The sequence below is a fragment of the Accipiter gentilis genome, chromosome 19, assembly GCF_929443795.1.
Source record: "Accipiter gentilis chromosome 19, bAccGen1.1, whole genome shotgun sequence".
In the NCBI taxonomy this organism is placed as follows: Eukaryota; Metazoa; Chordata; class Aves; order Accipitriformes; family Accipitridae; genus Astur; species Astur gentilis.
Window position 1 is genome coordinate 27,005,646 of NC_064898.1, and position 27,392 is coordinate 27,033,037.

General features: G+C 52.6%; 1 protein-coding gene across 1 annotated transcript; it reads left to right on the forward strand.

Moving 5' to 3' along the window:
• On the forward strand, positions 1-27,392 carry CHRDL2 (chordin like 2). The gene is made up of 11 exons (XM_049823193.1): positions 1-91; positions 8,114-8,226; positions 8,709-8,802; positions 9,606-9,748; positions 13,219-13,312; positions 14,452-14,507; positions 15,845-16,013; positions 16,916-17,110; positions 19,881-20,063; positions 24,708-24,800; positions 26,648-27,392. The coding sequence occupies exons 1-11, from the start codon at positions 10-12 to the stop codon at positions 26,725-26,727; spliced, it is 1,302 nt and encodes a 433-aa protein (XP_049679150.1). The 5' UTR covers positions 1-9; the 3' UTR covers positions 26,728-27,392.

A 27,392-nucleotide genomic window follows, 5' to 3' on the forward strand; every position in this document is an offset into this window, starting at 1 on the left:
CGGGCTGCGATGCTTCCCGGGGCGGGTCCCCTCGCCTTCCTCCTCCGGTGCCTGCTGCTCCTCTTCGCCTCCGAGAGCCGAGCCCGGGCTCGTAAGTCCCGTCCCCCCGCTTCCCTCGCTCCCCTCCCGGCTGCGCTCCGTGCCTCAGTTTCCCCATCGCCGGGGTCCCCCAAAGTTTTCGGGGTGTGTGTGTGGGGGGGTTGCCGGCATGGCTAGGGACACGGGGAGGCTCCTCGCCGTGGCAGGTGCCGGTGTCCTCCGTGGCTAGGATGTTCCAAGCCACGCAGAACGCCAGGTCCCCCATCCTACCGCGACAATCCTGCCCTCCTGGGGACGTGGCCGTGTCCCCCCTCCACCTGCTGCTGTCCCCGGCTGTTTCGCGGGGACGTACAGCGCCGAGCACGCTGCTGCGTGCCGGTGAGGGGGCTGTGGGGTGTCGTGGGCTGGCAGGGATGTGCTGAAGGTTTGGGACCCCCCCCTCCCGTGGGCTAGAAATCGTGCAGGGCGGGGGGGGGGGGGGGGAATTACAGCTCTTCCCTTGCACGGATCCCACCCCACCTGGGTGCATCTCCCCTCCGAGGGTGGATGGGGACATGGGCAGTTTGGGGCTTTTCTCCATGTCCCTCCGGGGTCCATCTCCATATCCATCCCTTGTTCTCTCCTTGCTCCTGCTCCCAGCTGGCCGATAAGATTTGGGATGGGGAAGGGAAGGGAGGCTCAGCACTTGCTTGCTACAAAAAAGGCTTGAAGGACTTGGCCAGGGCTGGTTAGCAGCTTGAAGGGTGCTGGAGGTGTTAATTGGGGCCAGGAGGTGGGTTTGGCTTGGGCAAAGCACTGGGACCCCACCAGCGGGTGCTGGGCACCCCTACAATATTGCAAAGCCACCTGAGCACCGAGCAAACCAGAGCAGGACCCGTCATGTCCCCACATTTATTCTCCCCTTTAGTGTCCCAAAATCCCAGCAGAGTCTGTCGGTGGCTGCATTAGGGTGATTTACGACTTGCCCGCTGCCAGCAGTGCATTAGGCATTCGGCAAATAATCGTCCTCCCGGAGCGCAGACCCAAAATGTGAGCACTGGATTGCTTGTCCCGGCGGTGGGGTGTGCCGGGGGGGAAAGGCAGGCGGATGGATGGGGCTGTGCAGAGCCTTGGAGAGCAAAATCCAGGTGAGTTTGGCTACTTGCCCTCCCCTGCGCTCATCGAAAGCCGCTGAGCTCAGACCACAGCATCCGTTTCTTGTGCGAGGGATGTGGGTCTGACTTGCTGCCTCTGCCAGGGCTGCATTAACCGTCGTACCCGGGTTAGGAGGAGGATGGAGACATCTCCAGAAGGTGAAACAGATGCTAGGTGAGGTGCTTGCTCTTCCGAGGTGCCTGCTGATGGTAGCAGAGCCCCTAAATTGGGCATAAACCATGATAAGTAGGGGCAGTAGGGGTTTGTCTGCTTTGGGAGGAAGCACTAGGGTCCATTTGCAGGATTTATAACAGTGTTGAAGGGCTGGGGACTGTGGGACAGGGACAGGATTGGAACAGGGAGGTCCAGGATCACCTGCCAGCTCCGCATCGCTTTGACAGTGCTGCCGGGTGCGTCCTGCAGTGTGGGGGGCTTGGCTGGGGCTCCAGGTCCCCTGTGGTCAAGGGCAGGGGGGAACTTGGTGACAAGGTCCTCATCAAATAGTGGACTTTTCTCCACCATCCACCTCTGCAGCTCACTGCCTCACATTTTTCTCGTGGCCAAGCGCTCAGGGAGAATGAAGACAGGAATAAATTAGTTATGAGCAGGCTCATCAGCCAAGAGACCTACAGTGTCGTGGCTAAAAATAGGTGAGAAGCAGAAACACTCGGGCTTGAAGGCAAGTCAGAAAAGAAGAATTTGCCCACAGAAACAGGCTATTTTAGGGGATTTACGCTCTCAGCTGAAACAATATCAGAGGCACAGGTTACTGGGCCGAATGTGCTGCAGTCCGTCCACTATGAGTAATTCAGCAGCAATAGTTGAATGCAATGATGTTTTGGCTGGAGGCATTTAAACACCAGCATCTCGGGAGAGCGCGGGACAGTGGTTTTCCCCAGGAGTTTGGAAGTTGCCATTTCATTTCTTTTCAACGTGGTTCCTGGAGAAAAAGGGGTTCATGGGATCCATCTGTCCTACAAGTTCAGATCCATCGTGATGAGGGACTAAGCAGTCCAAGATGGAAAGGACCAGGATGAAAAATAAATCCTACCAGCAGCCGTGGTAAGGGAGAGGAGGGGGCTGCATGCTCCCCTGTAGACAACCGTGCATCCCCTTGGGAAGGAACGGGGGGAAACGGGGCCCTGTCTGCTGTTCGCAGAGCCCGTGGGGATGCTCTGGGTGTAGGACTTGGCTCCTCCACCCTGGGGAGCTCAGGGATGCTTCATGAGGCTGCATTTGCAGAGCTGCAGAGTTTTCCAGGCTCCCAAAGTCCTGAGAAGAAATTCCCAGCCCAGGACTGAGTAAGGCAAGCGCGTGGGAAGCGCTCTGGACATGAGCGGAGTCGTTAGGATGCCATATGTCAAGGGCCCGGTGTGTTTTAACCAGCCCCTTCTCAGCTAAGTTGCATTTTAAGCCCTTCATAAATACAGGGCTGTCATAGGAGTGCCTGGACTTTCTGTACCAGACAGTGCTTTTTACACTTTATTTATGGCCGCTCTTAAAACTTGCAAACTGGTTTGCATAAACACACCCCTGCACGCCAGGCGCAGTGCTGGCTGGCAGGTGCGTGACCTCCGAAAAAGCTGTCAGGGCTGGGACCCTGGTTCAGACGTGCCTTGCTTGGGAGAGAGCTGTGTGGGGGATCGCCCGGGGACATAGAGGTGGGAGAAACCCCTGTGCCATGAGACAAAATGAGAGAAAAGTGGGGCAAGACCGGCGGGATGTTTTGGAAGCATCCTTGTTGGAGCCAGTTTGGTACCTGGAGTGAAAGTCCCTGCTAGGGAAACTGAGGCACAGGGCTTTCCATGCTTTGGGGTCTCACGGGTGCGTTAGCCCCTCTGTAGCCACGAGTCAAGGTTTTACTTGCAGCAGGGACTCACCTCTGGGGACTCCTCAGTGTCCTGTAGCATGGAGGAGCTCCAGTGTAAGTCAGGACTGATGCGTGGTGATTCCCTATGTGCGGAGACCCGGCTGGGTAATGGGTGTGCGAATGGCAGCCGTTCCCCGGGCTGATGGAGCAGTGATGTAAAACCAGCTTAAAACCAACCATAACCCATAATGACCCTTGGGTCTGGGAAACCCTGATGTGGGAGTGGGGGCTGTAGGGGCAGGGTCTTGCATGTGTGTATGTGGCTTGACTTTGTTGAGCATCAGTCCCTGTATCCAGAGGGAGGTGCAGTGAGCACGGCTCAGCCTGAGCCAAAGGAGGAACTGGCAGCAGGACATGGTCTTTCAGTAGCCATCACGCGTGCAAATTTAATAGCTCACCTTGATTCCTGCTGCCATGCTTGGGATCCGTGCAGGAGACCATCTGACCTGTTTTGGCCATGGTCAAAGTGCCCAGGCAGTGGGATGAGTCACACCACGTTGGGAAACCCATGGGGACATCCTTGTCCGCTGAGAATGTGGAGAGGTGCAAAGAACTAGCTCAAATGGGCTGTGCCAGCGGGTGGGAGAGCTTCAAGGTACACATCTCATGGACATGCTGGCTCAAGGGGACTTGGCTGCATCCGAGGCCAAGAGATGTCGGGGGTGGTCTGACCAACATCGCCCAGTTTGATGGTTCAACAAGGAGTCTGTAGGGTCTTGCTCGTCTCCCCTCATTTTGTGGTCTCTCACTGGATCTAGAGCAGGTCATGAAGACATGGGATGGCATCTCATTGGTGGCTGATGTATGAAGCTGTTGAGATAGATCCTAAAGAGGCGTTTGGGCCATTCTGATGGTGTGAGAGAGACATCAGCAGTCACTGAATGCAGCAGCGCAGGATGGGTTTCTCCATGCCATTCAGTTTGTCGCCCTCAACTGGTGTCTCTAGACGATCTTGTGAAGATGCTGCTCCAGCGGATTCATAGAGTGTCTCAGAGCTTCCATGACAGCCTCTTCTGGGGTTTCAATCTCCTGGTAGCTGGAAAGCTTCCTGCAATACCTATCCTAAATCTTCCAGGCTTTGCTCCAAGCTGATTGCTTCTTCTTGTCCCTGCCATGGCCGGAGATCACTCTTTTCTTGGTAAGAGCCGTCTCTCTTGCTTTGCCCTCCCCATCGTACTTTCCATCTCATATTACATATGCTCCTTGCTGTCCAGGATGCAATTAATGATAATGACAATTAATGATAATCATAGTAAACCAGGGGTGTCCAGACTCTTGCTGCAGGTGCACTCCCCAACATGGTGTTGGCTGGTGCCAACTTGGGCTTTGCCAAATGCCTGGGGACAGCTGGGCCAAGGTGGTTCCAGCAGGTGGGTGTGGACATGAGCAGGGCCAGGCCACCGGCCCCAGACCCTGGCCTGGGGTATTCAATGATTTGGATGTAACCAGGTGGTCCTCACCCAAGAAAACACTGGAGCCGTGGCAGAAAATGGCTGTTGGAGGGGGAGGCAGGAAGAAACCTTCCTCCTCCACGATGTCCCCAGCAGAGCCCTTTGGGGTGGGCAAGGCAGAGCAGCTCCCAGGTGGAGGAGCTGCTCTCTGCAGCATCTCCCACCCTTCCTCTGGGCATGAGGCCACAGGACTTGCTGCTGTTGGCAGAGGAATCATTTCCATGGCTTTCAGTTGTTTTTTCTGGTTCATAAAACCCATAATGGTACTTGGAAGAGGAGGGTCTTGTTTCAGGGACTTCTTATGTTTGAGAAGAAACTGGTTAGATGGGACCTGTTCTTGGAGGTGTTTGCAATGGGGAACTTGCCTCTTTCCACCTCTGCTCCTGCTTCCAGGTCCCATAGGGCCACCTCCAAGTGTGGAGCCTCTGGCTTGCAATCGGCAACCTCTGGTTGTGTCTCCAAGGTGGCATGGACCAGGCTGGCCCGCTGTCTTCTCCTGTCCAGGGATGGCGTGGTCCTCAGGAGTGAAAACAAGGTGATGGCTTCATCTGGGTTTTTGGTACTGCAGCCTTGAAAAAGCTCCACAGCTCAGGAGCCCTCTCTGGAAAATGAGAAGTAAAACAACGTGACTTTTGTGAGCATGCTGTTGCCGAAGACGCAATAAATAAAGAGACTGAACGGCACGGGAGCAATTTACTGCCACAAATGGCTTTTCACTCCAAGTGAATTGGGAAGATATCCAAAGTTTGACCTCTGAAAATGAAATTATTAGCCTGGCATGGGAAAAAATGATCCAGAGCCTCCAGTTTTTAAGCCTTATCCTTCCATCCATCCCCAGCTTGCTTTTAACCAAATAAGCCGGCGCCTCTTGCCAACTACGCGGCATAGTGCTACTGAGATGCGGACAAGTGTCTGCTGCTGCCCAGCGCTGCCAGTCGGCTTTAATTTTACCAGCAGGCCCTTTGCAGACATGAATCAGGCTGCTTTCGAGGGCTGGACCCAAACCAGGGCTCCACTTGTGATTAAATGTTTGAACGAAGCAGCCAACTGGCATGGGAGCCTGCAAGCTGAGCAGGGCCGCGTCACATGAAGGCAACTTGATTTCTTCACCCTCAGCGTAATTCATGAAGATGCTGCAAGCAGGGAAAAATGAAGTCATTTTCTCACCCTTTTGCAAAATGATGATTTTTTTTTTTTTTTTTTTTAGTTTTGTGGATTTTTTTTTTCACTCTCTTCTGGGTTTCTGCACTTTCCAGCCACATGCTCCTTATTCTTGCATGGTTTGCTGTAAGCTCATGTCATGCATGGACAGGACTATGGCTTTGCTGACTTGTCAAGAGGTTTGGAGCAAGCTATGGGGATGATGTAAAGACCTGAGTAGGGAAGAGGAAGGAAGATGCCTCTGCCTGTCCCTCTGATAGCATCCCCCCCCAAATTATTGCAAATCTCCACCTTTGCAGATGCAGTGCTGGCCCCACACTGCTGTGCTTGGGCCAGGTGGTCTGGACAGCAGGTAGCCACCTCCTTTGAAGGTACAACTTGGACAATCATGTGCTTGAAGCCATCAGCTCATCGAGGAGCTCAGGGCTGCTGGCAGACCCATAGGGCTTGAATTGGAAGGGACCCATAAGGATCATGACAGACCCACAGGGCTGCCCTTCCTAATGGCCACAGGGTTTGGCTGTGGTAGAGCATCACTGGGGCTCATCCTGAGGATGGTCAGGAGCTGGAGGAGGGACGGCAGCCCACCACATGAATTTGTATGAGTTTTGCCTGGTTGGTGAGAGAAACACATTACGCAGGTAGCACCTCCAGCTTTGGCAAGGTGGGACAACGCCGGCCAGGCTCTCTAAACTACTGCTTTGCCCCAGGTGACAGAGCGGAGCATGGGATGGCTTTTAGCATCATTGAGGTGGTGAACGCCACTGAGCTTGTTTTGGGGACCCTCTGCTATTCATTGAGGAGTCCTTCCAGCAGCGTAGTGGGGTCAGCACCCGCTAACTTGCCTGACTTCATGTGGCAGGGTGGTGGGAGCTGGGCACCATGCCTTGGAAAACAGCTCTCTCCCCTCTCCCTGCATCCCCAGGGCACTGCAAGGTTTTAAAAGACCCATAAATGCTTCAGGGAGTGTAAATGTCTCTGCTGCCTTTGAGCAACGTAATCGCCCAAACTACCTCAAATCCCCTCGATGACATAACCTTTTAAATCACCTTCAGTTTTTAGTGGGGCTTTAAGCACTGAAACCACTAATAACACATGTGGGCAGGCATGTACTTATTCATGAAAGAGCTTAAGCCCTGGTGGATCCCTGTGCCTGGTCGGGGCTTGGGGGCATGCCACGGGAGAGCAGGAGCAGCCACTGGGCTGCAGTGGGAGTTATGGGGTCCAGGTTCCTGCAGGTCCAACCAGGATCACAGCTCAGTTCTGCAGTACCAGATGATGCTTTTTGATGTGAACATTAAGGATGACTGAACTGGGCTTTCTGGCCAAAGCCCTGTGGTTTTTGGTGGTGATTATGGCCACGGTTTGTCCCACAGGTCCTGCTGCAGGCTAGGCTCATCCTGCCAAAGGTTTGGTGTGTAACCAAGGGCTTGGAGATGGAGGGGTTGATAGGAACTTGCTAAAATCCGGGGAGATGGGAGATCTCTGAAGGGGTTCTCCTTCACCAGTTGTGCTGGGGACCATCTCATCCCTCTCCCTGTGCCACGGCAAGGTTAAATCCATGCCACCGTAGGCAGGGTTGGATCGTTTCTGGGACAGACACCTCCAGTTCAGGAGCACACCTAGAAACTGGCTCTTCTCAGGATGATAGAATCAAGGAGGAAGAGAAAAATACATGGTTTATGCTTTTCGGGGCAAAAAGTGGATGAGGTGGACTTGCTGTCCCCATGGAAAGCCCCATAATTGAAAAGCGTGGTTCAACCCACTCCAGCCAGACCAGTGCCATGTCAAGCCCGGTAAAGCCAAGGACCTGAGCCTGGTGGGATGGGGCAAGCCAGCACAGTCCTGCTCCTTAGGCCTGATGCTGGGCTGGCTGCGTGTGATAGTGCTTGTCCAGGGATCCTTGAGAGAATGAGCTGAAGCTCTTAGGGGGAGCAAAAGATTTTCCTTCAGAATGTGTTTCTACCCCCAAATGTCTTTTTTTTCTTCTTGTTCTTGTTTTTGGGTAAGTCTCCTAAATTCAGGTTCTCCTATCTATCTCCCCCACCACTCCCAGCCCTTCCAGTCTCCTCTGGGGAAATTCAGTCCCATAGCATCACCCTGAAATCACCTGTCCATCTTCCAGTGAGCACTTCTACTGACCTATTTAGAGTGACAACTCTAATTTTTTGCCTCAAAAACATCCATTCTATTCCTTTCTTGCAGAGGGAGTCCAGCTTACTCAGAGGAGTTGCTGTTTGGGTCAGATGGGTTCCAGCCTAAAAAACCAAATCATAGCCAAAAAAAAAAAAAGGCTTTTGGGGAATGTATTCCATCTGGGGTTTGGTGGACGGGATGAAGCTCATGGGAAAGAGCATGAAGGCACAGAGCCGTCCTTGCTCTTCTCATCATGAAGGAAAGACGGCTCTCCCAAGGACCATCCCCTTCTCTGACATAACTCCTCCTGGTTGACTTTCAGGACCGGATATGTTCTGCGACTTCAACGGCAAGAAGTACAGCCCGGGCGAGAGCTGGCACCCCTACCTGGAACCACAAGGGCTGATGTACTGCATCCGCTGCAGCTGCGCCGAGGCACGTCTCCTGTGAGGCGCCACGGGAGGTGGCTGCTACATTGGGGCATCGCTTTGGCAGCTTTTAAGCAGATCGGTTTTGGTGTCTAATTTAACCAGAGAAGCCCTTTCCAGTCCCGTAGGAATGTTGGATTAATCGCTTTCCTTTTGAAAAAGGCCCCCGTCCCCCTGAGGGTGTTGGGTTGACCTTGTGAGGGAGCTGTCTCAGTAGTGTTGGTGGGCTGTGGGTGGAGGTGGCTCAGGGCTGCTGTGGGACCATGGGTGGTCTTTGATAATGAGAGATGGGACCATGGGTGGTCTTTGATGATGAGAGATGAGACCATGAGCTTGCTGGGTTTGAGCCGGGGATGGAGATATCCTTGGCTGGGTGAGCTACACCAGCACAATCTGTTGTGATAATGTGGCGATCATCCAACATCTTCCTCCTCTTGCAGGGGTGAACGTGTAGCTGAATGAACTGTCTTTCTCTCTGTGTCTCCCCAGAACACCAACATCAGGTGCTACCGGATCCAGTGCCCGGCTCTGCAGTGTGCCAGCCCCATCACAGACCCCCAGCAGTGTTGCCCGCGGTGTCTTGGTAGGTGGACATCTTGTGGGGAGGGGCTGACAAGGTGGCCGTGGTCCTGCAGGGTGTACCTCAACTGCAGTCACTTGAATGCTCATGCCTGGGGCAGTGCAGTGATGCTGGGTCTGGCTCTGCTCACAGAGTCACGGCAGCAACGGCAGCTCAGGCTGCTCGTGTTGCTTTTTCCCACCCAAAAAATGTCATTTTGATGGAAAAGGGCTCTCTACCATACCACTTTCTCCAACTCCACCCCATCCCAAGAGCCTTGTAGGGACGAAATGTCAGTTCACAGTTCAGTGACAAACCAGAAGCCGGCACTTTATTCAGATCATTTGCCAGCAAAATGTGTTGGATACAGGAAAAAAAAAAATTGAAGATTTTTAACAAAATTCTTGATTTTTCCCTTCCCCTGAATGTGATGACCTCCAACATCAGTTGGAGTCAGATCAAAAGGGCTAAACATTTTTTTTTCTAATTTTTTTTTCTAATTTCCTAAATCGCATGTGGTTTTTGACTAGCTTTGCCACCACTCTGGCACGGCGAGGGACAAGACCCCAGGAGGTCAGACTTCCAGGTTTTACCTCTATGATGAATTCAGCATGCTCAGGGAAGCCCCATTCTCCAAAAGCTTTTGGGTACTTAAATCCCCATGGGTCACGCAATGCCCTGGCCACTTTTTCATGGTAACTGTGGTGTGTAAAGAGCTCCTTATCCTTTCGGGTCAGACTGATGGGTAGCATCGTGAGCGCCCGCACTACATGGGAGCTGGGTAGGGGCTGGCTCTCACCCTGCTGCTTTTTCATCTTCTTTTCCAGAGCCACATTCCCCTTCTGGCCTCCGGGCACCCGTCAAGTCCTGCCAGTACAATGGGACAACTTACCAGCAAGGCGAGATGTTCACCACCAGCGAGCTTTTTCCCAGCCGCCAGCCGAACCAGTGTGTGCAGTGCAGCTGCTCCGTAAGCTACCTGCGAGCCCTTGGGAGGTGGGGAGGGCTTGGGGTGTGCTCCTGCACCCCGACAGTGTCCCACCAGATCAAAAACCTCATGAGGACCATTGGGTGGTACCAGCCCATGGTGGGATGGTTTATCGTCAGGATCAGGTTATCAGTGCAGGAGACTGAACTTCTGCTGAAATTGTGCTGGGTCCTCCCTGCCCAGCGACTAAGGACCACCGCAGAGCTGAGTGCTTCTCCCTCTGCCTGAATGCTCTTTCTGGCCTTGACCCCGAGCAGGGTGTGCTGCAAATGTCCGCTGGGCCCTGGGGTCAGAGCACAAAGCACTCACCTGCATCTCCTCCCCAATAGGAAGAGCGTGAACAAGCTGCTCCAAGGGTGGGTTATTCACTGGAGAGCCCACAGGGCAGTTCTGGGTGGACACAGCTGGGGCTTCTTGGGGTGGGCAGGGGGACAGCTTTGTCCCCGTTTAGCACACCAGTGGGTGCATTTGCCTGCTGTGAGGACCAGTGCTCTGGGGCTGTTCCCGCAGCATCCAGCTATCCCATCTGCCCCACTGAGGCATCGTATGGCAGATGGCTGGCAGCGAGGACAACCGGGAGCTTTTCTGCATTTGTGCTTGCTGCAAAGCAGATGGGGTTTGCAGCCAGGGGAACCTGGAGGAGCTGTGTGCCTGCGAGGCAACACGGATGTGAGGTGCCAGCTCTTGGGCTTCACAAGTTCTTGGGATGTTGAGCCTGGTGTTGAGCTGGGGAGATTGAGCTGAGCTCCAGAAAGGATTTGGTGGCTCCCAGCTGCTGCTGGGTGCCTGGGTCTCAAGGTGCCTCCAGCAGCCAGCTCCTGCCCTGCATGGCTGGAACTCACCCCCTGATGCAGCCAGGAGATGACAGCAGAGAGACGGGGCAGTGGAGCCTACCAGTCAGAGATGCCAATGGGCAGGCATCTAGCCATCTTCATCCCCCTTGCTTGGATTTAACTGGAAGCTGAACCCAAGGCTGAGATGTGCTTGAGCACCAGGAGCTGGTCTCATCTGGAAACTCCTGCAGTGTGTTCACCAGCCCTCTGGGCTGTTGTGTGCAGAGGTGTGCCCTGGAGAAAGGCTGTGCATGTGCTTTCCAGGCTGTCTACAAAAAACATTTGCAAGAATCATCTGCCTTTTATGCTGAGTTGCAATGACCTTTCCAGGACCACTGCATGCCCATCTTCCTTGATGGTCCTGATTGCCCCATCTGAGGGCTGTGACAGTGGCCAGGATGCTGTGTGGTCCTCAACGTGCATCCCCGTGATGGACTGCCAGGACTGGAGGGATGTTCTTTCTCTGTGAGCTTCCAGCAATGCCCTGAGACAGGGCTTGGCTCCGCTTCACCCAGCCCCCTCCCACAGGCTGAGATTCTGCGAAAAACCATCAAAAACCGAGTCCTGACCCTGCTGGGGATGCGTGAGGCAGCCTGGCCAGCAGCAATGGGGAAGGTGCGTGGAGTGGGCCCGTGCGTGCCAGGAGCTGAGTGTTGGGAGATAAATGGAGCAGCTCCTCCTCCTTGAGAGGGAGAGAGGAAGGGGGATTTAAAGTTCCAATGCTGGACTTGGACACTGTGGGGAACTGTTCACACCAGCTGCAGCCTCTGCCATAAAAAAGAAGAGGGTTGCAGACGTGGCTTTCACCACCCATCGTACAGAGTCCTTGGATGGGACCAGGCTCCACTGGTCTGTGCTTTGCTTGCAGCAAATAATTGGACTAAGCTTGGCCTGGAAAGAAAAAGGGGTGAGAGAGCCCAAACCACCTCCCTCCCTCCTGCCAAGAGCACACACATGGTGGTTACCGTCAGCTGATGCTTGATAATAAAGTATCCATGATACCAGGATAGCTGCTCTGAGCCTTTGGTGCTTGTGCAAGCCTTAGAGCTAGGTGGCTTGGAGCTAGGTGGTGAGAGGAATAGCTTAGATGTAGAAATTATACAGCTTTTGAGGCTGGTTCCTCTCTTATGGAGCCCAAGTTGGTGCCAGGCCACCAGGCTGGGGATAAATGCCAGGAAGGAGCCCTCAAATCTGTGTATGTGCCCACCTGTCCCTGCTTTCCCACCCATCTGCCACCATTCCCAGGAGCCTGTGGAGCTCTGTGTTCCTTTTGGAGGCACTGGCTTTCGCTCAGGCTCTGTTTATTCGGCAGGATAATGCCTTGGATACAAAAGGGAAAATAAAAGGATGGCTGTGGAGCCTTGCAGTGGCGGGGTCTCGCCGGGCTGTGTCTGATGTTGTCAGCTGCTAGAACAGCTGCGTGAACAGCTGGTCTAAACCTCTTTGAAAACTGCCCTGAGACCAGAGCCTCCGGGATAAGTCCTGCTTTTTATGACATTTGCTCTTTCCCGCCTGAGGCAGGTCTTTGCCATAAGCTGCCGGTCAGAGGAGAAAGAAGGAAGAGGCTGCATGGCCAAACCCTGCTCCCTGCAGGTCTGAACCCCGTGGAGGTCCCTGAAGCAGAGAGCAGGGTTTAGTTTGCAGCAACCTCCACCAGCTCCTCTCATTTACCAAACTTTTTTCCTCCTCTTCATGTCCCCTGCACAGCGGCTTGTCTTCCTGATGGTGGAAGAAGCTGCGGTGGTTTGGTTTTCTAAGGATATCCTTGGCTAACCTCTTGGTTTCAGTTGACTGAGAGCTTGGGGATACTCCAGAGAAAATTGCTGCCTGGAGAAGAGGACCTTGCTGTTGAGGTCTGGCTGCTGTTGGGCTGCTGAACATCCTTACCCCTGCAGCAAACAGGTGCAAATCCATTGACTGGGAGGCACTGAAGTCAAAGCTGGCCTTGGCCCGTGGTTTTCAGCTTGAATCACTACAGCAATGATGTTTTCCAAACTAACCACCAAGTCAGTGGAAGAAGGTCTACATCTGAAGGTCCATCCATAGCTCTTGACCCAATGTCTTTGTGGGCTTGGCTCTGGTGTTAGTGAATAACCCAAGACAGAGGGAAGGCAGAGCTGTGGCGTGGACCCGGGTCTGGGTTCAGCATCATGCTTCCCCTTTCCACCTCTCTCCTCCAAGTTCTTGTCCTGGGACATGTCAGAGAAAAGGTTCTTGTGCCACTTCGAACTGGTGGGTGTTATCCAGGTGTGTGGCGGCTGTTTCAGATCCAGTAGCATGAACGATGCCTGAGAGGAAGGCACTGCCTCCCCCTTTTTGGGGAAGACCACTCCACTCATAAGCATGTGGACTGGCAATCAGTGGACCAGCCATGCCAGGGGAGGACACCGCTCACCGTCCTATACCCTGCAGGGTGAAAAGAGTGGCAGGACCAGATTTTCAGCTTTCATCAGTTGCTAGATGATTGGTGATATCTGAGGGTGGACTCTTGGGGGGGGCTTTTGATTTATGCTAGATCTGCAATTTGAAGTGCTGGCACCCCAACACGGGGGACATACAGCCCTGTCCAGATCTTTATAATGCTGACAATGCTTTTTTTTTTTCCTTCTGCCCTCCTAGGAAGGCCAGATTTACTGTGGCTTGGTGACCTGTCCAGAGCTATTGTGCTCCTCTCCCCTAACCGTGCCAGATTCCTGCTGCCAGGTCTGCAAAGGTAATAAGGGGCCCAGGAGCTGCTCCTTAGCAAGGGGTGGGAGACCCCAAGTGGTTGCCATCAGCTGGCAGGAGCCATTTCAGGCCACTTTAGCAGGATTTTGGAAGCCTGTGCTGTAAATCAGGCCATTTGTTATGTCTCGGTTGCACCAGGAAACAAAAGATGAGGGCTCAGCTTTTTACTTGCATGCTTTCCCTCCCACACCTAGTTGTGTCCTGCCTCCCTGCAGCCCATATGCTGGCCGGAGCTGAGCTTTTTGCCCTGCCACTGGAGCATCATGCAAGAGATGTGACCTTCATGGAGGGCAAAGTCTTCCAGACCACTCACCCACCAGGATGGAGATGGTTGTAGGGACCATGTAAAGATGGCGCATGCTACTGTTGTTCCAGGGAAGTTTCCAGGACAGTCAGGGACAACCCCCCCCCCCCGCCTCCACTCCAGTACAGCATGGCTGAGTTTCACTCCTACAACTCTCCGCAGGGGAGAAACTCTTGAATTTTCTCCTGTTTCCCGTGACTCACACCTGGGAGGGTGAGGAGAGACTCAAGTTCCATGTCTCCAGATGAGACAGACTCAGGAGCGAATGGGCAGGTTCACACCTTGCTGACAATGAAGTCACAGCATAAAATAACTCTTTAATATGAGAAATATTTATGAAGCTGGAAAGCCATGGTTGTCTCCTTGTCATGGTCACATAATGACCTTCTCCAGGTGCCTCCTCCAAACTCTCCCCTTCTGCAATTTGTGTTCTTCTCTCCTAGTTTTCTTTGGTGCAGGTGGGGCATGTCACTGACTGGGTGAAAAATGTCTTTGGGTTTGTTTTTAATGCCAGATCATCCCAATCATCTCATACTCTACCTCTGAGCTGTTTTCATGCCACCTAACTTCAGAAATCTGCAAAGCCATGTCTTTCTTGGAGATGAGCTCTTGTTAACAGTCAGTAGGGATAAAAGGGGTTTTGGGGTATGGCCCCAACTGGCTTTGGGTGATGTGAATTGCATATTTGAAGCTTTTCTCTCTCCAGACCTCGCAGGTGGGCCAGCACCCTGAAGAAAGCTGCTTTTAGTCATCTGGTCCCCAGAGAGCAGATCCTCATTCAGCCCTGCAGCATTTCACAGGACAATATTTTTTCCTTGCAGATGGCTCATATGAGAAGTCCACAGAAGAGGAACCCCTGCAGTTAAACAGAGGTGTTGTACGTGATGTTTACATTTTAAAACTTAGATTATTACTTCTAGCACAGCCCCATTAAAGAGCTCAAAGAAAGCCATTTGCCCTTGGCCATAGTCTTCTACAAAGCAATGACCCACAGCAGCTCTAGGAAGGCAGTCAGTTCCTTGGATAGCAGAACCACAGACAGCTGGTTTGCAGATGAATTGTGTCTGGGAGTTGACTTTAGGTGAGGGCTATCAGCATAGGCTGAGACCTCAGACCACCAGGGAAACACTCCTGTCCTCTTCCTCTGATGCATCTCTGATGTCTCTGGAAGAGCAAAAGACGTGTGGGAACTGGAAATCTTGGACACTTCTCCTCCTTGTTGGCCAACCTGGCTGAGGTTGGCCAGTAGGTTAAAACAGCTGAGGAACATGGACAGAGGAGACTCAGAGGTGACCGACAGCCAGATGTGACCCTTATCCGTAGGGTCAGATGGTCCAAATCTCTCTTTGGGGGCTTTTGCTTCAGGAGATGGTGTCTCCTCTCCACCCTGGGCTCAAAGGTGTCCTGCCTCCCAGCTGTAGCTCCCACAGAGCAGCAAGCGCTGGAGCTGGCCACCAGCATGCTTTCCCCAGGCTGTTTTTATCGGCAGCCCCAGATAGGAAAAAGTGACTCCTTGGCTGCTGAGGGTTGATTCACGGTGACATTTCAGAGCTGGGCAGCCCATGCCAGGTCTGTGGGATTAGGTCACTTACAGCTCCTGGCCCTGCCCTTTTCCATACTGCTGGATGAAACGCCAGCATCACACCTCCACCACCTATAAAACCTCCAAAATAGACACAAGGGGACCCTTTGTGCTGCATGTCTTGTCCAGCGGTTTGCTCTTGGAAGCCCAGGCTCTTCCAGGGATTTCAGTGCTGCTGGCTGGCAGTCCCACACCAACCCTCCTGCTGCCAGCCAGGTGAGAGGGCAGGATACAGCCTGTCCTTACCTCTCTGATCCTGGTTGGGTTGCACGGATGCTGGTCCTCAGTTTCCCAGCTGGCATCTAGAAAAGACCAGCCCATTTGCCTGCCTGTGTTAGTGATGTAGGACCTCACCTCAGGGCATTGGGTTGAGTGTGAGACGAGAAGGGTGCTGCCCCAATGAGGGTGACCTGCTTGCAGCATAGGGCGGACGTCAAGGTGCTCAGGGTCCCTTAGGTGGTGGCACGCACCGAAATGGCTCCTGGGTCGTTGCTCATCCCTGTGTCCTCTGGACCTTCCACTCCTGATGGAAGGTGTGCAGGACACTGCATGGCTTTTTCCAGCATGCTTTGGCGTGAGAACAACCCAACTGCCTGGGTCTGAGTCTCCTTCTTTTCTCTGACTGCTCACAGAGGCACTCGCAAGACCAGTGCTTGGGGGAAGCAATGGGCAGGAAGACACCCGGAGCCACCATGTCCACTGTTCTCAGTTCTTCCCTGGAGTTCATTCCCAGGAGCTTCAAACCAAAGGGAGGAGGTGGCACGACTGTGAAGATCGTCTTGAAAGAGAAGCACAAGAAAGGTAAGGGATGGAAGGGCCAGGCAATCTGTAGGTGGCCTAAGGTGACTTCTCCAGGACTATGGATTCTCCACGGAATCTGTTTCAGCAGCAGTTTTCCACCACCAAGTCCCACCTCCCACTCCTCCACTGCCAGCCTCACCCAGCTATCTCAGCTCTGGTGGCCCACAGCCCCATGGCTGCATGAACCTATCACTTTCCAAAAAGGGTTGGAAGGAGATTGGTCCTTGGAGTGTTTTGGAGATCTGGGACTCCACGTGGTCCTTCCAGGACAGTGCCACAGAGGTACAGGATGTTCCTTCTTGCACCTACCCACCACGTGCTGGGTCTGTTCCACTGCTGTGGTCTTCCTTCTGGAGGAGAGGGTAGGAAAGTGAGATAAGGAGGCAATCCCATGGAGCCAAAGGGGAAAAGACAGGTCCCTTCTTCTCTTGTGGGCTCTCCCACCACTGTGTCTCCAGAAGGGCTCTTTCCAGTCCTTGGAGATGAAGCCCTGGAGGAAATTTTGGGACCTCCAAAAATTTTCATGGAGGAGTCAGCAGGTGGCACTCTTCACTGTGCTTCACGCCTGTGACAGCCTTGGAGAGACCCTGGGCTTGCAGAGGCTTGGAAGCAGGTGAGGTCCTGCCCACACTTACCAGTGGCCTCCACCAGGGTGGTTGACCCCAGCAGCCTCCATCTCCTGGAGCCTGGTCCCCCTGCCCCATGGCACCTCCCGGGTGGGGTGTCTGCAAGTTCCCAGTGTCAGCTGCTGCCAGAAGTGCTGCCAGAGGACCGTGCTCCTCAAGACAGAAGGGCCACCCGTTTCTGAGGTGGTGAAATGTCCTGAGCTCCACCAAACCTTGGGTCTAGAAAGAGGAGGAGGATTTATTTCCACCAGCAACTTTTTTCTCTCTCTCCTCCAGCTTGTGTTTACAACGGGAAGACCTACTCCCATGGGGAAGTGTGGCACCCTGTCTTCCGGCTCTACGGCCTCCTGCCCTGCATCCTCTGCACTTGCAGGGATGGTGTCCAGGACTGCCAGAAGATCACGTGCCCCAAGGAGTATCCGTGTGACTATCCAGAGAAAGTAGATGGGAAATGCTGTAAAATATGTCCAGGTAGGTAGGATCCCACCTGCTCCTGCAGCTGCCTTCCAGTTCCTTCCTTTAGCCTTGATTTAAAGCCGCAGGCAGACAGATGTGTAGGGGCTGACATCGCTGGTGACCTGAATTCACACCAGGTGAGTTCAACAGGGCATGCACTGATGTAAGAGTTGGTCTGTCTTGGAGGGCAGCAGGACTGACCCAAGGTGAGGAAGCTGCACCGATCCCCAAAGGTTGCATCAGTTGGGTGGGTTGGAGAAAGATGCTCAAGAAGGGCCATGCTAAAAGTCTTCAGACAGATAGAAGATGCTTTCTGCGGAGAGGGCATGGTCTGTTCTCCAGACCTCCAGCTGGGACAAGAAATCATAGGGTTGAATTGTGACAGCTGAAATGTAGGTTTGAAATTAGGAGGACACTTTCCGGGTGCGGGGTTATCTGTGGCACTCATGGTTTGTTTGAATTTGAGTTGAGGTCCCCGTCCCTGGAAGGGGAGGGTTAGGCACACAAGTATTGGGGTGGGACAGGTAGGACTGGGTTGGTGCTGGGGCTGGGACATGGTGGAGAGGATCTTTTTTTTTTCATGTTCAATGGGTTTTGGATCTCTCAGCTGCTTCTTGGTCTTTAGAAAGCTGTTTACCTTAAACCACAGACCTGGCAAAGATGTGGCAGGGCATGAGCTCTTCTGTTCCCACTGGAAAATGTTTTCTAGGTTATACCTCTCTGTACTATCATTCAACAGTAGATGTTTAGATGATGGACCACCCACTGCTTTCCTAGAGAGACTAAAGATACTTGAGTGTCTCTGAGCCTGACTGCAGATGCAGCAGTTTCTGGGTGATCTCCTCAGATGTGCATCTCCAAGGTGGTTTGGTGGAGGGGTCTCACCAGGGAGAACAAGCAAGGGACATTGTCACATTTAAGAATGGGGGCAAACAGGCTGTGAAATAATTTCAGCTGGGATTTTCAAGGTTTTCCAGCCTCTGAGCAGGGAGGTTCTGGGATGGCCTCCCCAGGGAGCGAAGGGCAGAAGCTCAGCTTGTTTTAATAAGGTTTCTGATATGTTTATGAGCAGGATTTATGACGTGGTGCCTGGTGGGAATGGGATGTGATGACTGAGCAGAGCCCTTTCAGTCTTGCATTCCCATTATAATGGGTCTTTCTGATTTAAAGTCTACAACTTTCTCTGCTGGGATCTCTTGTCTGCTGTTCAGCCTTCATTTATTTCCAGTTAAACACTCTGACCCAGCCAAAATGTTTTTCTTCTTGCTTTTCAGTACTCATAGATAGCAATCACACACACATACACATTGCTCAGCCAAGTTACACGCTTGTCCTTTGCTTCACTGCACAGAGGTTTCGCCCATCTTCTCTTTCCAGGCAGTTTCCATGACTGTCCTCCTCTTTTCTTCATTGTACCCAGTAGCTTGGAGAGAAATGCTGAGTGATTTCTATTTGCAAAAGGGATCCCGATCAAAGGGGAATTGCTGCGATGCATTGGTCAGATGGGGAGACCGTCACGGCTGCTGGGGGCAGAGCTAGTGGCCAGGACCCCCGGGTCCCTGCTCCTCCTCCCCAGTGCTGTTGGCCATGGAGTGGCTCCAGCGTGGAGCTCCAAGGTTGCTAAATACCTGTTGTACCTGCAAGGACGTGTGGTTCCTTCCCCGTCGTGAAGGTGGGGCTTCCTCGATCAATGCAAAGAGCAGCCCTGGAGTGGGTGAAGTTTAATGGTCTGGGATGGAGGTTTTCTTGTACCCAGACCCCGTGACGAGGGTGGTGGGCTGTGGTTGTCCCCTTCGTGTCACACTGAGCCTGCAGAGCTGAACACTTGTCTTCCCGTTGCTGAGAAAGCCCTGCTTTGCATCCCTTTATATTGGGTTTTCCATCCCCTCCCTGAGAAGAGTAGCTCAGGACCGCCCCAGAAAGCACAAGGGAGAGCAGAATCAGGCCTAAAATAACTGTCCTACTAAAATAAACCCCACACGTCTATTTATAGCCAAACTTTCTTTCGAGTAGTGTAAAAAGCTTCAGCATCCAAAATGACTGGGAGAACAAGGCTAAATTCAGCAGAGCTGGGCTCCTCAGCGTTCCAAGGACCACAACCAAAGGCAATAAATCTCCTTCCAAAACCATAGGGGATTCTTAATTACTCCAGATACATTAAAAGAAATTAAAAAATTAGCAGTTCTCCTTTACCAAGGATGTTGAAAAAGTCACGTAGGGTCCCCCCCGGTGCTGCTGGTGTGGGTCTCCCCGCTGTTGCACCCCATACTGGGAAGAGTCTTGGGCTGGGACTGAGCCCACCCGTGGGGCTGAGCCGGGCGCACTGCCCAGGCAGCCCAGCCACGGCGCTGGCTCCCGTGCTGTGGGCTCATCCTTTTGCTTCGCTGACATTGCTCCTCCGGGATGGCAATGGGAGCGCGATGGGAAGCTCAGCATCCAGCCTGGACTTTGCAGTGATGATGGCAGCAAGGTGCCTGCAGCAGGTATGGGGGATCCAGGTGGAGAAAATCCCCTTTCCCCATCCCTGCTGGTATAGATGCTTCCAAAATCAAGGGGAATGGAAAATACAGGGATGAGGAGGTCCACAGATCCTCTATAAATATCTCCCTTTGCTGCTGATCTCGGCTCTGGGAATCGGAGCCTGGGAGACAAGGTCCCATTCAGAGATGCAGCTGTGCCACCTCAAACCCAACAAGATGCCTTTCCCTTGACCTGGGTGCTGAGATGGCTCCTCCAAGCTCCTTCCTGCCCCTATTTAATGAACTCTGTCCTTGTTTTTGCCCAGAAACCAGGGTCAAACCCACCGATGAAATAGTCACCACCCGGTGTGGCAAGAACCCCAACCGCGTCCTAGTCTACATGTTTGTGCCGCCGAGCTCGGAGACCTCCAAGGAGATCCTCAGGACGATCGCGATCGAGAAGGAGCCTGCGGAAGAGGTGGAAATCTACAACTGGAAGCTGATTAAAGGTGAGTACTGTAATGAAACCAGCCAGCAACGGAGGAGGTGCGTGTGGAAAACTGGTGCTTTCCAAACTTTGTTCAGTTTTTCAGGCTTTTCTAGTGGTGCTCCAGACCTTGTGTAATGAGTCGAAACCTGCTGACAGCAGGTTGGCTTTTCTCCCCCGCCCCCTTCACACTCTTTTGCTGCAGTTGCGTGCAGACGAGGGGCTGGAAACCACTTTTGGCCTCGGTGTACCACACCACAAGCTGCAACACCATCCAGAGGCACAGCACGTGGGCAAACAAGGCAAGGGCCATGGGGCTGCTCCTCCAAACCTATCTGCTTCCGTGCCAAATGCACATGGAATACAACCCAAAACTTTGTTCTGGTCACTCCATATTTTTGCTTTTGCTCTTCCCCCCCACCCCCCCTCCATCCATCACTGTGAGCAAAGCTTGCAGAGCTGCTGCAAAGGTGCACAGAGAGGGGAATGAATTGCCCCCAGTTCACTTTTTGGATGGGTGGATTTGGATGCTCCTGTTGGTGTGTCCTCCAGAGGTCAAAGAATCTCAAATACCCTGTCAAATGACACCAGCGTCTTGCTCTCTCCCCATACCTTTAGCTGTGCAACACTCTTATGGACCAGAGGAGCATATCTCTACTAGGGGCACTTGGTCCAGTAGATATTTGTGTTGTTTCTCTTGGGCCCGGGAAAGCATTGCAGCGCCCCAACCCCAAGTCTCCATTGGACATACTCTACCTCTTGCAAAAACTTGTGCCTTGAGCACTTGAGGTTGGTTGCACCCCACCTACGGATACAGTGACCCTCAGCCCCTGTAGCTGGGTGTCTTCTGGACACGTGTGGGCAGATATTCCAGTCTTCTGGATGTGTTTGTGTCTCACCTCACTCCCTAAGGAAACTTCAGCCCTCATGGAGCTGGCTCTTCCCAGCCACCGAGGGTGGGCACACGTGGATAGTAGCCGGAGAAATCAAGTCCAGAGATGGAGCCCTGGCTGCCACCATGTTTCCATCCTCCCCCTGCCATCCTCCATCGTCCATGATGCCCCTCTCCCCGTCCTCCCCCCCGCCTTGGCAAAGCCTCCTTCACAATGGCACCTTGTAGCTGGAGGACAGCTCTGAGCCTGCACTGTCTGGGCCCCACCATTTCCTCTCCTCGCTCCTTGGCAGAGGTCGCCACCCAAACCTTCTTGCCACCTTCTGAGGCCAAAAGCTTTGCGTCTGCACGGAGCTCCTGAGCCCTGCCAGCCAAGGACAGGGGAGGCCCTTGTCCCCGAGGCCAACACAGCTCTTTTGCTTGGCAGAGCGAAGTGTTACTATTGGGAAAGAGCATGAGCTCAGTCACATATGGATTCCACCTCTCCATGGTCCATCACTCTACCAACAGAGCAGCGTGTGTGGAGAAAAGAGGCTGCAAGTCGCACCTGGAGCCTGTCCATCTGCCTTTGTATGGGCTTATGATACCTACGTGGCCTCATCTATTTCTGTGCCGGGACAGTTTCCTCCACGAGGCAGGAGTCGGGAGGAGAAACCGGTGCCAACACCCAGCCGAAAGCTTTACCCAGCTTGCTGGTGGTGCACGACCAGCCCCCAGATGAGTTGCAGTGGGGGCTTCCCCATGTTTTTAGGGGTCTGAACACCTCAGGAGTTTTGAAAAGTGACTTTCCAATGTTTTGGAGCGGGAATTGTCATGGGGAGTGAGGAAAACAAAGGAGCAGGCAGGATCAGCACGGCTTGAAGGGTCTGTCCTTCAAACTTCTGCCCTTCACCCTGCCTCGCTGGAGGTCTGGGCTGTACTGGAGGCATGGTCCCCCCCCGGACCTCTTTCCCACGTTTACCCTGCCAGGCTGTTGATTAGAAATTAACAAAAATACTCCTTTCTATCCTGAAAATCTGCAGCTCTGGGACCTTCAGCAATCCCCAGTGTTTCACCAGACTGGTGTACCCTCACACCTGGGCTGGAGGGGACCTGTGGGATCCAGACCAGCCATCCTCATGCTCTTCTGGCATGTGCTTGGATCTCCTGCCGTGGAGACTCTACGGCCCATGTAATCTCTTCTAGAGCCACAAACTCCTTCTTAAGGGAAGACTTTTCCCAATGTGCAATCTCCCCGCAGGTCAAGCTCATGCCTTCTCATGCTTTCCACCACAGAAGTGAAGAGCAGACTCCTTTCCTCTGATGCACCTGAAGAAGCCACCAGCCCCTGCCACTGTCCTCTCTTACACAGTTTAAGCATTTGATTTTTTTTCAGGCTTTCCTTGATGTTAGAAATTTCTGGTCCTTTGGTCCTTCCCGTAGCTCTGCTCTGGACTCTCTCTCTGCCTTTCTTGAAGTCCAGAGCCCAAAAGAGAGTACAGGGCTCTGGTCAAAGTTTGTGTCCTGCTGGGAGGGGTGTCATACACCCATGCTCCCATCTCCATCCACCTGCCGAGGCTTTGTTTTGGAGATGATTTAGGAAGTCCTGAGACCAGTTTCTTGAATTAGTCTCACTTCACTCCCCAACCCAGCATTAAGTACCACATTTAAAGAGTCATGTTGGTTCCCCATGAAGTCGGCAGAGAGAAGCAGTGAAGGTCTGTCCTGTCCTCCCATTTTAGGATGGGTAGAGTGGCACTGTGGAAGAGCCTGTCTCTCCCTTGTCCCTCCAAAATTAGGAAAGATGATTTGCTCCCTTGGAGATGGGGCTGGTCCTTAATTCGTTCCTTGTGCTCTACTGGACTCTGCTTGGTTTTTGGTCCTGAGGCAGTGCCTAAAGCATAGAATCACAGAACGGTTTGGGTTGGAAGAGACCTTCCAAGGTCATCCAGTCCAAACCCCCTGCCATGGGCAGGGACATCTTCAACCAGATCAGGTTGCTCAGAGCCCCGTCCAACCTGACCTCAAATGTGTCCAGGGATGGGGCATCGACCACCTCGCTGGGCAACCTGGGTCAGGGTTTCACCACTCTCAGCGTAACAAATGTCTTCCTTACGTCTAGTCTGAATCTCCCCTCTTTCAGTTTAAAACCATTACCCCTTGTCCTATCACTGCAGGCCCTACCAAAAAGTCTGTCCCCATCTTTCTTATAAGCCCCTTTAAAAGCACCAAGGAAGGTGATAGCTGCCCAACAGCCCCACCACCTTCCCTCCATCTCATCCTAAACTTTGCAAAGAACGGTCCTGTCTGTTGGACAGGATCTGCTTGCCGGGAAATGGCATCACCTTTTACCAGCTCCATCCTGTAATGCCTGTTTGGCGGATGGCAGGCGCGGTGGGCTATTCTTATCTGCGCTGCCTCATGCTCTCCTTGTGCGTGCTGGAGCATCGTCTGCATTCCTCCGCTGCTTCCCAGCTCCTGGCATCTGTCAGAAACGACCATCCAGGGGGCCAAAGGTCTCAGCCAGCTCTCCGAGGGCTCTTGGGTGAACATTATCTAGGTCGGTTGATTAAAAGATGTTTATCTCTTGTAGCTCTTGTTTAAAATATCCTCTTGGTTACTAATGTACTGGAAAGTGCTTCATCAGCCACGGGGACTATAAGTACACCCTCCTGCTCCTTTCTAAGTATAGACCAGAAGGATTTATTGAACACTTGTGCCTTTCTTGCGTCATTAACAGTTTTATTATCTCCATCCAGTATCTTCTTTTGTTACTGGTAGGACTTCTTTTTCTGACCCACTTAAAGGACTTATTAATAGTCCAAATATCCACATATTTCTCCGGATGTCTTTGACTTCCTGTATTAATTTTCCACAGTCCATAACATCTCGTTTATATGGATTGCTAGCCGGTTCCCATTCGTTACATACTCTTTTTATGTGTAATTGCTGCTGGGAATCGGGGAAAGTCTCTTAACCAAATAAGGGGGACCACGTTGCCTCTCACATCTGCCGACAGCGAGAAGCTGGATGCACAGGGAGCCTGGCTGAGAGGTGGGGAAGGCTATGCCAGGCATACCTGCCTGGTTTGTCATTCTTCACAGGCGAACATGAATATTCTAACCCCTAATCCCACAGAAAGGTCGCTTCCGTTGCTAAATGCAGGTTCTGGTTTTCTTGGGTCAAATGTCTGAGTCAGGCACCTCCACTAACGGGATGATGCTGGCACAGGCAGAAATACCGATCTTTGCTGAGGTCATTCATGGTTTTTTCTGTCCTGGAGGAGTGTCAGGGCTGGGGGCAGAGAGATGGAAAACTTTGGTCCACGGCTGCTTCCAGGAAAGGAAAACATCTGAGGATGGAGGGGCCTCTGCGGGCGGGGAAGATAGGTGGTCGAGAGTCAGCAGAGAGGACGGGGATCCCAAGATCCCTTTGGTCTCACCTTTATTTCTTTTATGGTTTTAGGGGAGATCAGACCTCCTCCAATGTGAGATGCTTTTCGGAGCAACAAAATCTCATTGCTTTCACCTGCTTCGTGGAGTTGTCCCTGCCGTGTTCTGATTTAGCAAGCAGTTTTCAAATGAGATTTCTCCTGGTCCTTGGCCAGCCCTGGATTCACTCCCAAACTCCCACCAGGCTGCGGCAGCAGGCCCTGCATTGAACCAGAACCCTGGGGCATCCCGCGCAGGCAGTGTCCCTTTTGCATCCCAGGAGGGGACAGAGGTGTGCATCCAAACCTGCCTGAGCCTTAAATTGAGCGTCGCAGAGTCTGATGCCCTGTGTTTCCCTCTGCAGGGATATTTCATCTGATACAGACCAAGAAGATCAGCAAACAGGAATTCAAGCAAGAAGCGCAGAACTTCAGGCTGATCACCAGGACGAACGAAGGTAGGGAGAGAAAAATCCCTTTTCCCCGCTCCTCTGGCAGACCCTGTCCCAAACAACCCCATGTTTTGCTGCATAAATCCCAGCACGGTTTGGGGAGCCAACCGCAGGGAGAAGGCTTGTGCAAACATAGCCAGCTTGGGGCTGACCTGTCTTCACGCGCATATGCAACACTCCTGGTTAGCAGTCACATTTTCACTTTATGGTATCAGAAAGGGCAGCCAGCTTTCTAAAAGTGGATGCACGCTTGTGAAATCCAAAGGCTTTGTCTCTCCAAAGCCCGTAAAACTGTTTGATTTTTATATTTAATCCATCTGGCATTGCAGGGGAAAAAAAAAATGATGCAAGGGATTTGAAAAAAATAAACTCTTGAAATATTTTTAAAAATCATTCTTAATGTTCTTGGATGTGCGTAAATGTTACAAAAAGCAGGAATGCCAGTGCACATGCCGAGAGTGCCTGTGCGGAGTGAAACTGCCGTGCTATTTCCCGCTGGCTGCCTCTTCGCGTGGGCTGGGTTAGAGTTTAATGGGTTAGGTTCGGATCGGAGCCATTCCCGTATTGTCCAGCACCCATGGGTCATCGGGTCAGCCGGGAACAGCTCTGCTGCCCAGTGCATACCAGCACATCCAGTGCCCCAGGGAGGGTGGAGATTTGTTTTCACCTCCAATCCGTTTGAGACAACATCTCTTGACCAAACCCTGGGGGATTTTTGATTCCCTGCTCCCCAGCTGGGCTTCACACCCTGATGGGGTCTCTGGCACATGCCCCCTTCTTCTTGCCTCAGTTTCCCCTGACAAATAACCCTGTTGTGAAACCATCCCTCTGCCGTTGCCGCAAGTTCTAGGAAAGCATTGGCCGGTGATTTCTTCACAACAGGAGATTAATTCAGCCAGAAAATATGCCCCCCCCCCCGGGGATAACGACATTAGGGCTGCATAATCCTTGCTGGGATTATGGGGGAAGTGACCACCTAGAGGGAATGTACCTCCAGCCACCTCCTGCACATACGGGGATGATGGTGGTTTGGGGGGGGGGGGGGGGCAAGGAGAGGGTTTGGGGAGCTTTGTGCCCATTTTTGAGGTATTGCCCAGTTCCCTCCAGTGCACTGGCTTTGCAGGGAGTCTGCAGCTCACCGGTGAGGCTGTGGGGGGGTTCTAGGGGGGTTTCTTCTCCTTCTGCGGCAGGATCTTCCCCTACCGTAGGTGGTTGCACAGCCCTGCACGAAAAGCCAAGGCTGGGGCAGCAGCAGAAAAATGGGTATAAATGTGGGGGTTTTGAGCAACCCACTCCAAAGAAATGGGGCTGACAGAAGGGAGGAGAAAAGCATACCTGCCACCGGCCCGCGAAACGTGAATTTTGGCATTCTGATGATGCGTCAGAGGACAGGGAAAATGCTTCTTCCCCCTGAGAGGCAGGGAGTCAGCACAAATCCCAGACATGCCGGGGAGGACATGGCCCTAACCGCTCATGTTAAAGCATCCTTTGAGGAGGCAGAGAGGGGGATTTATCCCTGTTTCAGACTGAGGTCCTTTTCTTTTAAGAGCGTGCGAGTGGTTTCCAGGGAAAGCATTGGAAATGCTGTTGATTGTGCTGCTAATTGCATTGCAAGAGGTATATAGGGCCCCTCTTGATCTCACATACCATTTTAATTGCAAGATGGCAAAGTCCAGGACTGGATTACGGGACCACTGATGAGCTGCTCTGGCCATGGCCAGTGTTGCGGGTAGACCTCTCTCCCAGCATGGTCTTTGTGGGTCCTCCAGTGCAGAGGGTGCTATGCGTGGGGTAAATTGTGTTTTCCTGCTGCAAGGGTTGTTGCTAATGGGTGTCCGTCTCTGCTCATCCAGGTCACTGGAACATCTTCCGAGCCCAGACATCAGAGCTGAGGATGACAGAGAGCCCAGAGAAAGAAACAAAGAACTTGTAAAGAAAAAAACTTTAACCTAGCTATTGATTTATCTACACACACACACACATACACACATACACATATATATGAAAAAAAAAGTTGCATTATTAAATAGACTGGCACAGCAATAAAGGATACACTAGTGTAAATTACAGAAACTCCAGCAAATGAACCAAATTGAACCGCGTTGAAGTCACAGCTGTGGAGGTGCCTCTCTCCAGTGGGAGAGTGCAAGAGGCCAGCCGTCGTCTCCTGCTACCGAAGGTGTCGGGTGTGCAGAGGGAGGAGGGAAAGATGGCAGAGATGTGAGACCTGGTGTGATGTGAAGAGGTGGGATACACCCCTGACACCCCGGCATTTCTGAAGAGCATCAGGAGCTAGCAGTAAAGCAGAACGTGACCGTGCTTTTTACTAACCGCTGGCATAAAGATGACCTGCAAGGAGAGAAAAATCATCCTTATTTCTTTTCTTGGAGCCCCTGTGATCTGCAAAGGGTTTCTTTGGCTGAATACCCTCCAAAGGGCATTTGTTGAGAAATCTTGGGACTTTTCTCCTCTGTTTCAGCTGGGAGGATTCTTTTCCCTTCTTTGCAGGTCACTTGAAGATGTAGTTTTTGGGAGGACCCACCTGCTGACAGGGTCTGAGACCCCGAACACTGCACTAAGGTCGCTACTAAGCATGTT